Below are 12,295 nucleotides of genomic sequence, written 5' to 3' on the forward strand. Positions count from 1 at the left end.
TTTGTGAAGTGCACCAGTCCCTCCTGCAGCAAAGCACCCCCACAGCATGATGCTGCCACCCCCATGCTTCACGGTTGGGATGGTGTTCTTCGGCTTACAAGCCCCCCCTTTTTCCTCCAAACATAACGATGGTCATTATGGCCAAACAGTTCTATTTTTGTTTCATCAGACCAGAGGACATTTCTAAAAAACGTACGATCTTTGTCCCCATGTGCAGTTGCAAACCGTAGTCTGGCTTTTTTAATGGCGGTTTTGGAGCAGTGGCTTCTTCCTTACTGCACGGCCTTTCAGGTTATGTCGATATAGGACTCATTTTACTGTGGATATAGATACTTTTGTACCGGTTTCCTCCAGCATCTTCACAAGGTCCTTTGCTGTTGTTCTGGGATTGATTTGCACTTTTCGCACCAAAGTACATTCATCTCTAGGAGACAGAACGCGTCTCCTTACTGAGCGGTATGACGGCTGCGTGGTCCCATGGTGTTTATACTTGTGTATTGTTTGTACAGATGAACGTGGTACCTTCAGGCATTTAGAAATTGCTCCCAAGGATGAACCAGACTTAGCTGATTTCTTTTGATTTTCCCATGATGTCAAGCAAAGAGGCACTGAGTTTGAAGGTAGGCCTTGAAATACATCCACAGGTACACCTCCAATTGACTCAAATGATGTCAATTAGCCTATCAGAAGCTTCTAAAGCCATGACATCATTTTCTGGAATTTTCCAAGCTGTTTAAAGTCAGTCAACTTAGTGTATGTAAACTTCTGACCCACTGGAATTGTGATACAGTGAATTATAAGTGAAATAATCTGTCTGTAAACAATTGTTGGAAAAATTACTTGTGTCATTCACAAAGTAGATGTCCTAACCGACTTGCCAAAACTATAGTTTGTTAACAAGAAATGTGTGGAGTGGTTGAAAAACGAGTTTAATGACTCCAACCTAAGTATGTAAACTTCCAACTTCAACGGTTTGTACACCTCGAACGAAGGTGTATACTCAGGAGACGAATCCCTGATCTTAACAGCGCCATTCTTACGCTTTCATACCATCGCATTTCTCCCAGCTGTCTAATGTCCTACACAGATTCCCAACAATCTACTTCTGTGTAGGGCAGGATTATATAGGCAGGAACTACATAAATGCTGTATACTGCATTAAATAAGTGATGATTCAACTGCAGAATTTGTTTTTATCATTCCTCGACCGTAGCTATTAAATTGAATTAAAAATCATAATATACTGCTTTCAAAATATTCATTTGAGATAAAACTTCGATTTTTTTTTAATAGGAAATGGCAGTCAATGACAGTAATTTAGGTTACATAGTGGATATCTGAATGAACTGATCAGTCAGTAAAATATGACAGTAACAAATATTTCCTTACAGTATTTATGAGTACACCTCTCATAACAAAAATTGTACACAGAGAACAATGAAAAGCATATCATAAAAGCATGTAGCTTTTAAAATAGTCACGTCACTCAAATAATTGTATGAAAATGATAGCACGATTCAGCCTTTTACTTTGCATGACAAGGGTAATGTCAGATTTAACAGGAATTATCATTTCAATGGGAATGGTCTTTGAAGTATAATGAATTTGAAAGTGTCCAAATGGAATATGTTTGTTATCATATGTACAAATCAGTATTATAAAGTCTTGGGAAGGTTGTTTTCAGGTGCTCCACAAGTTGTGAATAGCAACATTTATATGAAACATACAATGACTGACGTATTAAATATATTGTTGACATATACCAATTAAAATTGGTAGTGCAATTGAATATCCACATATATGCTTTCAAGTACTGCTGTTTATCCACAATTCCCAGATACAGATTTACACTTAAAAATGGCATGGTGACCAACACTACAATAAACGGACAGTTAACACAATACGAATGTAAAAGTGTTTTATATTAGTCCAATCATTAGAATTCAACGACACTCACTACATAGGGCAGCATTAAAGTACTTGAACTTTTTGAATTGCAAATGGATGTGCATAGGAAGAGACAACCATATATCCTGCACAATGTGTGTAATGCGATATAATTAATCCAGGTTATAATATATATCTATATATATATAAAACACACCAATTATCTCATTCTTAATTTTTGTTTTTTAAAGCATAGTATCACCAAATAAATGCAATTTAACTTATCAATACCTCAAAAGAGAATATACATGGTGTGCAGCCTTTGTAATGCAAAAGGTCGAGATTTAGAGGCCTACTCGATCAGTCGATGCATGCATGCAACGCAATGAATAGCTGAACATAAATTATGTACTTTAACTATGAGGCATATTGTTCAATCAAGTCATTGGTTCAAATCAATGATGATTTTTAAGTTTCAAATGACAAATTGCATGACAATCTATACTCAAGCAAACATATGTTAGAATGCTTCATTTCTAGCTTTTCCTATGTTCTTCAGTCACCAGAAATTAAATACTGGGCAGCAGTTTTTGAGGAGAATTAAGACTCACGATGAGTGTGCAACTCAACCTAAACAAAAAAACACGCTAATCAGATTTCTCAGTGTAAGAAAACAGCATTATTTCTTATAGATATGACCCCATAACCTGTGTTGCCATACTCTACTACACATAAATATATTTCTACTTCCTAGACCTAGAGCATAGAGATGGTGGGGTTAGCCACTAAACATGTCTGAACAAATGGAGAGAAATACAGTGAGCTCCAAAGGTATTGGGACAGTGAAGTGACAAATTTTTTGTTGTTTTGAAATGATAATGACTATGGCCTTAAAGTGTAGACTTTGTATACATAGTCTCTCCCCCCCACACACACATTTTAAGGGACCAAAAGTATTGGGACAAATGTGTTGGATGCATTTGCTGTTTGTTTTGGTTGTGTTTCAGATTATTTTGTGCCCATGGTACATCCACATTAATGGATAATCCTGAACGAATTGTGAATAATTATGAGAAAGTTAGATGCACAAATATCATACCGCCCCCAAAAATGCTAACCTCCCCTGTTATTGTAATGGTGAGAGGTTAGCATGTCTTATTTTTTTTAATGTTATTTAGCAGACGCTCTTATCCAGAGCGACTTACAGTTAGTGAGTGCATACATAATTTTTTTATTTTTCATACTGGCCCCCCGTGGGAATCAAACCCACAACCCTGGCGTTGCAAACGCCATGCTCTACCAACTGAGCTACATCCCTGCCGGCCATTCCCTCCCCTACCCTGGACAACGCTTGGCCAATTGTGCGCCGCCCAATGGGTCTCTCGGTCGCGGCCGGCTACGACAGAGCCTGGATTCGAACCAGGATTTCTAGACCACTGCGCCACTCGGGAGGTCTTGGGGGTGTAATATTTGTGCGTCTAACTTTCTCACTCATTATTCACAATTCATTCAGAATTATCCGTAATCATGGTAGCATCCACATTAATGTAGAAGTGTTTAGAAACATATTCTATTCTTATTTACAATAAAAGTGACTAAAATGGCACAATAACACATTATTTACCATGAATCTCTATTGGGTACAAAATAATCTGATACACAACCAAAACAAACAACAAATGCATCCAACAAATTTGTCACAACCTTGATGTAGTCATTGTGTGCTATGAATATGGGACGAAATACTTAACTTTTTACTCCACATTAGTGAATTTGTTCCATTTATCTTTGGTACCCTAAAATGGGGGGACTATGTACAAAAAGTGCTGTAATTTCTAAACGGTTCACCCGATATGGATGAAAATACCCTGACAGTCTGCACTTTAACCTCATAGTATCATTTAAAATCTAAAGTGCTGAGTACAGAGCCAAAACAAAACAAAAATGGTCACTGTCCCAATACTTTTGGAGCTCACAGTAAAAGTCTCACAAAGCAGATAGCGACAACAGTTTGCAGATATAAATGACAGTTTAGATCACTTGCATATGAATAAGTAACTTAAAAAGACACCACACAATAAGTATCACAAAAGGCAGAGTGAGTAAACAATATGAATAGATTAGAAAACTATTTAAAGAGACTGAGGGCAGAAAGTTTCCCGATGCATCTCACCCCACTGCCTGTTGGATGAGGTCTAGAAAAGTAAGCAGAGGGATTATTTTATCCTTTCTCTCCCTTTCCTTCAAGGTGAGGGCACTGTGTGAGTTGAGTGGGACGCGGGGCGCACCTCTGAAAAGTTGTGTGCGTTCAATGCAAGGGGGGTTTGGTCAAACATGTCAAGGCCTCCAGACAGAACGAATGAGAAGAGACGACAGCGTCAGGACTCAGGAAGACTTGTGCTCCAGCATGTAGTATCGATACATGATACCCACAACAACTGCAGCTACGGCAGGTATCAACCATGTGGTCCACGAGCTAGAGAAAGAAGGAAAGAGCACTTAGACATTCAGCCAGGGAACAAAAACAGCTCAGTGAAGAATGATTAGGAGCCATCTCCTAATAATCAAATTCTTATCGCTTATGACTGACCTGGAGCCATCTCCTGAAGTTGTAATGAATGCTTCCTGTGGGATAATTGTTGTTGTTGTTGATAAAACAAAGTTCAAGGGTTAGCATTAGTAAAATAGGTGTTACATTATTATAAAACATTTTTACAGAACATTTACTTTAATATTGTGTGAAAATATACTTTACCTTTGCGCCATCCTTCTTCCGGTCATCCTAAAAGACAGGGTGAAAGAATCATTTACACACTTACAATCAGAATAAATCATGCCACAGATAAATGTTTTTGTTCCATTATTAATTGAAAACTATGTTTCAAAGACACTTGTGAACAAACAAACACATTTGCAATGATTGAGAGTTCAACAGTTCTCTGTACCATATGGAGCTCCCCAACGTAGTACTGGATGAGCATCTCTCTGGCATCTGTAGAGTGCCCAACATCCTCAAAGCTCTCTGTGGCATCTGCACCTGCCTGCTCCACCAGAACCTCCTCTCCTCCTGGATGCTGGAAACACAGAAACAAGTGGTAGACTTAATCATGATCTGTCACTACCAATAGTTGGAATGTAATCACAGACTACACAATTATAGCATATGATGTCCTACATGGTATGGATGGCTGGCTTATGTCGACCTAAATGTCAATATGATAAATATGTTAAATAAAGCTCTGCACTCTTAATTCTCTGATATCCTGAAATGATTATGCATTTACATATTATAGGGATAGATTGCTTTATCATAATGGTTAACGCTCCAATGTTTACTTTTTTGTTGGCAGGCTCACTCTTTGAAGGTAAACAAATCTTACAGGTGTGGTTTTACTTCACAAATACAGCCTTGATAATATAACACATGAAATAGGTCATACTTGTAACTAACCCCTTTAATCTTAGCCTGAAATCCAGAACCTGTTTTGCTAACATTCCACTCCTTGTACTCTGTGCCATTGGCAAAAATTGTTTAGCATTAACCTGGAGTGGACTGATAGCTAAACAGACTGGTACCCCAGGCTACTTTCATCTGTGGTCATGCTTTGCCATTGGCATTGTATTTGGACTTATTTTTACATCATACCTTGAGATGGTGCGTTGCGCAACTTTTGGCTACTGACCTCTTGTAAACCCTAGCTAGTTTTGTAACCTTTGCAAAGTGGACTAAAGTCCCACTGTGGTAGTTATAGCTACAGTAAGAGGACCAGGCAAGGATTAACTACCTAGCGCACAATTAGGAGTGGTCGTGACAAAATGTTGCACAATTATTTTGGCAAATTAAGCTAGGCAAACCTAACTAACGTTAGTTACGTTAGCTAGCTAACGTTACGCTAGGTAAATTCCATAATAATGCATCTCCAGGTGCAACATTACACCATCTTTGTTAATATTATTGGGAATATGTAGACACAATAAGTAGACACAGATAGCATACACAGTTAAGTTAGTCACATCATTTGCTAGCTAGTTAAACTGGCAAAACACACAATAGCCAAAATAGCCAATGCTATTGTTGGCAAGCTGCCACCTTCAGCCTGTGTTGACTGAGCGTTGGATAACTAACGTTAGGCTATGGTAGCTAGCTAGAAAGACCCAGACCTTCACATAAGTGCATTGTTACTTAGCTAGTTAGTTAGTTATCTATCTAGCTAGACGTTTAGGTTGGCGTTGGATACGAAATGAATTTGAAACCAGGCAACGGACGGATGAGACCAATATTCTAGCTAGCTAGTAGTGTCGTAGCTAATGTGTTAAGTTAGCTAGTCAGCTAGCAACGGTGGTATTTTGATTTTACCTCCTCCAAGAAACTGGTGACGTTATACACTTTATCGTGGATGATAATCCATGTGTCCTTGCTCATATTATGAGCTTTTATTTCTTCCAAGGTGTAGTATTTCACATCGCTGTCTGCTGTCTGTTCTGCTGTGTGATTCACGTCCCCCATGTTGTTAGCAGCACCATTTGTGTTGATCGTGTTATCGTTCATTTCCTCGCCCATTCTGTCTGTGTTTTAACACTTTGCCTAGCTAGCTAAGTCCCTAAATTACACTTTGATTATCCAAAGTTGAATCGTATGCTGTAGAGTTTGAGAAAGAATGAAGGCTCGTGTATCCAATGTGGACTGCCTTAGCAATGCATAAGCCTGAGTTTCCCCTCAACCGGCATATCGTTACATCAGCAGACATGTGGAAAGGACCAATGATTTCATTCCGGTGTCACCTTCCAATGAACATGTATTGACTTTTAGACAAATAACCAATGAAATGCAACATTGTAGAATTATAACCAATCACAGGTGACCTTTAGATGCTCATGAGACCTCGTCATTTAGCATGTCAATGGGAGAGCTTGATCAAGTATTTTACATTACTCACATATCAAATCAGTTTTGTTGCTCCTTTGATTTGACCCCCAATGTTGTGAAATGTTCTCAGTGGATTTGGATAATGATCAATGCAATTCCATCCTGCCTATTGTCTTTGTCAGTGGTGTTGTTTTTGAGTAGGTTCCACTTCCAACCTCACCCACTGAAGTGATGTCTAATGTACACTGAACAAAAATATAAACGCAACATGCAACAATTTCAAAGATTTTACTGAGTTACATTTCATATAAGGAAATCAGTCAATGGAAATACATTCCTTAGGCCCAATTCTATGAATTTCACATGACTGGGAATACATATACAATATGCATCTGTTGGTCACAGATACCTTTAAAAAAAAAAGTTGGGGTGTTGATCATAAAACCAGTCAGTATCTGGTGTGACCACCATTTGCCTCATACAGCGCGACACAGCTCCTTCGCATAGACTTGATCAGGCTGTTGATTGTGGCCTGTGGAATGTTGTCCCACTCCTCTTTTTATATTTTTAGTTTATTTAACCTTTATTTAACTAGGCAAGTCAGTAAAGAACAAATTCTTATTTACAATGACGGCCTACCAAAAGGCTAAAGACCTCCTGCGGGGACGGGGGCTGGGAATAAAAAAATAAAAGAATAGGACCCAACACACATCACAAGAGAGACAACACAACACTACATAAAGAGAGACCTAAGACAACAATGGCTGTGTGAAGTTGCTGTATATTGGCGGGAACTGGAACCAGCTGTCGTACACGTCGATCCAGAGCAACCCAAGCATGCTCAATGGGTTACATTATTATTTATTATTATGTCTGGTGAGTATGCAGGCCATGGAAGAACTGGGACATTTTCAGTTTCCAGGAATTGTGTACAGATCCTTGTGAAATGGGGCTGTCCATTATCATGCTGAAACATGAGGTGATTGTGGCGGATGAATGGCACGACAATGGTGAGGACGACGAGCACGCAGATGAACTTCCCTGAGATGGTTTCTGACCGTTTCATCAGCTGTCTGGGTGGCTGGTCTAAGACGATCCTGCAGGTGAAGAAGCCGGATGTGGAGGTCCTGGGCTGGCGTGGTTACACGTGGTCTGCGGTTGTGAGGCCGGTTGGACGTACTGCCAAATTCTCTAAAACGACGGAGGCGGCTTATGGTAGAGAAATTAATATTACATTTTCTGGCAAGAGCTGGTGGACATTCCTGTAGTCAGCATGCCAATTGCACGCTCCCTCAAAACTTGAGACATCTGTGGCATTGTGTTGTGTGACAAAACTGCACATTTTAGAGTGGCCTTTTATTGTCACCAGCACAAGGTTCACCTGTGTAATGATCATGCTGTTTAATCAGCTTCTTGATATGCCACACCTGTTAGGTGAATGGATTATATTGGCAAAGGAGAAATGCTCAGTAACTGGGATGTAAACAAATTTGTGCCCAAAATTTGAGAGAAATAAGCTTTTTGTGCATATGGAACATTTCTGAGATATTTTATTTCAGCTCATGAAACATGGTGGGACCAACACTTTACATGTTGCGGTTATATTTTTGTTCAGTGTAGTATGTTTCTCTGCATCCAGTGATAAGGAAGCAGTGGTAGGCTACATGCACAACATTGATATGCTGGATAAGGGGGGCACTGACAGGAGTGTAGCAGAGTTTTTGACAGGCCTGCCTGATAACATACACACAGATGTCATGCATTACTGTCATCGCATCACCAATGTAGACAACTCCAGGTAAACATTGAACTAATAACAGCTGATAATGTAGTAACCTGAATAGGAATTCATAAAATGTAATGTAATTTTCAAGAAAACACTAAATACTTCCATTTATATAATGCATTTCATCCTATAAATATATTGTAGCAATACTTGCTATATGAGCCACGTTACAATTTCCACCTAGTTGGTTAAACCTATTTGCACGATGCGTAAAATGTTTGCCTTTCACGCTAGTGACCCGGGTTCGCTACCCTACCATTCACTACATTGGTGTCAGAAGTGGGATGGCGGCCATGAGGCCATCGGAACGCACAGGCAGACGTGTGAAGGGGCTTGAAAGAAAGTTGAAGCACAGGGACGTGACTTCCCGTTCGAAAGGAGGCAGTGTAGCAATCCGTGTTATATGAGCCACGTTACAATTCCCACCAAGTGTGTTAACCCTATTGGCGCGATGTGTAGGGTGTTTGCCTTCCACGCCAGTGACCCAGGTTTGCTTCCCTGCCCTGCCGTTTGCTACAATGCTACAAAACAAAACAAAAATGGTGATCTTCACATGCTCCACAAGATGGCAGTAAGTTAATACCCTTTGGCACCTGTGTCTAAACTAAAGACATTTACATTTACATTTTAGTCATTTAGCAGACGCTCTTATCCAGAGCGACTTAACACCTTGAACTTTTGGATTTATTTCGCTTTGTTCACAGAGGTCCCTCTTGGGTCATCATTGCACTAGTCAATATGCGTACAGATGTAGGATCTTAATTTGAGCTAGTTTGCTACAGCAGGAAAATAATCCTGCAGCAACAGGAAATGTGAATTATTATGTGGATTACAATTAATGGAATTTTTTTGTAGGGGTTGATACATTTTTCATTAGGGCAACTCAAGTCTGACATTTTAAAGTGGGAATTACAAACTTTAGAAGCCTTTTTAAACCTTGAATACACCACAAGTTTGCATTTCCTGCTGGGCAGGAAAATCCTCAGCAACAAAAGAGTGATCAAATGAAGATCCTACATCTGTATGGAATGATATGAAGAAGTGTGTAAGAATGGCAGTGCCAAACCGTACATACAGAATATCAACCAATAACAGAAACAGGTGTCACCCTCATCAACCTCTTATATGAAAGATCTCCCCTGAAAATATCTACTCGATTATTGAGTGAAATTAAGCCTTCCAGAAACTGGAGGACATTCTTTAAATCCTTCAAATGCACTTATTTTAAAATAACACGTTCACCTAATCTCCAGCAGATAGATTGTTTGCATCTACAACCAGGGAATATCTTTGGGGAGGGGTCTGAGTTATCTCTCGAGCTGTAGCCACATCCCAGGGGCCCCGTGTTAGACGCCACTATAACAGAAGGAACATTGGTGAGAGTGGAGCGACAGCTGAGTGTGCAACATTTGGAGCCAGCCAGCAGCGGAGCAGTGTGTCATTAATACCCCTGTCTTGTCCTCGTCCTCACAGACTAACTGCTCTCACTAGGGGGAAACAAGACGTCCTGGTGTCACCAAAGGCCACACTCCCTGTGACATAATCTGTGCAATTAGGCCTGCCAGTTCACTCAGGCAGGTAGATACTGGTCTAGAGGCTGACTGGCTGCCAGCGGAATCATGATAAGACATTTCATATTCTTGTAGAGGTCCTACTCCCCCTGATTTGTGTATGGGAGACCGCACTTCATCTGACCTATCTTTCCATCAAGTATACATAAATGTACTGGTTCAAATTCAGTCCACCCCTAGTCAACCACCACCTTTTTACTAAGTTCAACAAACTAGTTAAAGTACTGTGAGAATGATGATATGAACCTCTGACATCTGGCATTTCCACTGTGATCTTCACGTTGGTGAGCAGCGTGCAGCTGAGACCTGTGATATCTGTGTTATGTGACTTCTGTTGGCAGGCTTTTATTCTAAGTGACCCTATTGTATGAACAACAGCACCACAGATCAATTGTATGTGTATAGTGTTTTGCTGCCCATATTCAGAGGGGTCACAGGGCACAGACAACGTTCTCCTTATTTTCAGCCTGTCACAGACAGGTCAGCAAACTCCATTCTACACATACACACAGTCTCAGCCATGGTGCAGTTATGTAGCTATCATGTTGAACCAAGGACAGTTGTTCAATGAATTGCCATTGAGAAAGAAATGGGTTAAATAAGCCCGATTTAGAAAGGCATTAGTGTGACAACTCAAGTAGCTACTTCTCTGTTCTTACAAATGAATTAACGATATTACTTTCACCTTTACAGAGCTTTTAGGAAAGAATCTTACAGTGAGGTCATAGCTGTTGTCTCAATTAATTCATTTTCAAATACAATACCTAATGACTTTGGGGGAGGAGGGTGGTACATAAACACAGAAAGTAATGTGGTCACTGGCCACCCAATCATATTAAATGTTCTCTTAAACAGTAATTCCATGGCTCAATACAATGACACACAGAATAATACTTGTGTCCATATGCCTTCTTCCCTCCAGGTACTTCCCTGATGAGAGGAGCGGGTGGTTATTGAAATAAAAGCTTTACCGCCTACAGTCCGAACAAGAGCACTCACGGAGAGCGTGCCCATGCCCGGCAAACCACAGAGGGCACAGATCAACAGTCACTGATTCATCAATTATAATCAGGTGTGGCACACACATAAAACATGATGACCACTCCACAGAATGTGTGAGTGAGTTATATAATCACAAGTAGACAAAGAGAAACAATGACAAAAGCGCAGGTGGACATGGACATAACTCCATCTACATGGAGTTTATCTGATAATACATTTTTCTGTGCATAAATCTGTAAATTGTTGTCTCAGTTTTACTTCAATTCTTACAACCGACTGTCACCATAAGGCTGTTGAGAGAGAGCCATATGATCACATCTCACATTGTAGAACCTATTGTACATATCGGTAGGCCAATATGCATGAACACTAGATGGCACTACAAGGTCAAGTTAATGATGCCAACTTACTCCTCAGTCGTATCAATTGTTTCCTTTTCTGTGAAGAGGAAGAACTGAAAAGGAATAAAATACTAAATTCACATGTTTGATTTGATTCATGCATCCAGATTCATTATTCATATTTATCATATATTCATCAAAGTAACACCACTCAGCATCTCCAGGGGGCATGGTAAGTGAACACAGTGGGTGCTGTCACACATGATGGGAGAGACATTAACACCAAACCAAAACAGCAATAACAAACAACAACCAACAAATACTATCATGATGGATAATTGGGGGAAACATTTGCATGAAAAGGTTTTCGATGTCACTAGAAATCCTCTTTGCCATCTAATGACAAAATTGCTATGTGCCCCATTTACAGTAGCCTATTCCTTAAAGCAGGTCATTTGATGACAACATCTGTTACCTCCATTATCTTGCCTTTCCATGGATTTACACTATGCACATAGCAGATTCTCTGGACCAGACAGATGGCGGTGTTTATACACAGAAAATTGGACAGCGATTTGCCTGCTCTGTTTCTCTGTGTGTCTATCGGCCACGGGAAGTGGGCATTTAGATCATTTATTCTGGGCCGACTGACTGGGACTTAAGAGCAACAACAGTTGCAACCACGGCCCTTGCATAATCTCCTATTTGGTTAAACAGCTGTCGACACTGTCAATCATTGCACTATATCTCAACCCAACCTGTTGTATGACAACAAGCTATTTGCAGTATAGCACTGTAATCAATGTGTGTATTTATTTAGACTGGAGCACTGATGCCCCAT

The 12,295-nt window shown here is 40.0% G+C and overlaps 1 protein-coding gene across 1 annotated transcript; it reads right to left on the bottom strand.

The window, feature by feature from the left end:
- Window positions 1-3,408: 3,408 nt before the first annotated feature.
- On the bottom strand, window positions 3,409-6,655 carry LOC121556337 (cytochrome b5). Its single transcript, XM_041870243.2, has 5 exons — window positions 6,245-6,655; window positions 4,833-4,961; window positions 4,643-4,669; window positions 4,478-4,512; window positions 3,409-4,363 (listed from the first exon to the last, which is right to left on the bottom strand). Exons 1-5 carry the CDS (start codon window positions 6,446-6,448, stop codon window positions 4,273-4,275), a joined length of 486 nt encoding a protein of 161 aa, XP_041726177.1. The 5' UTR covers window positions 6,449-6,655; the 3' UTR covers window positions 3,409-4,272.
- Window positions 6,656-12,295: the final 5,640 nt, after the last annotated feature.

Source organism: Coregonus clupeaformis, chromosome 33, assembly GCF_020615455.1.
Source record: "Coregonus clupeaformis isolate EN_2021a chromosome 33, ASM2061545v1, whole genome shotgun sequence".
In the NCBI taxonomy this organism is placed as follows: domain Eukaryota; kingdom Metazoa; phylum Chordata; class Actinopteri; order Salmoniformes; family Salmonidae; genus Coregonus; species Coregonus clupeaformis.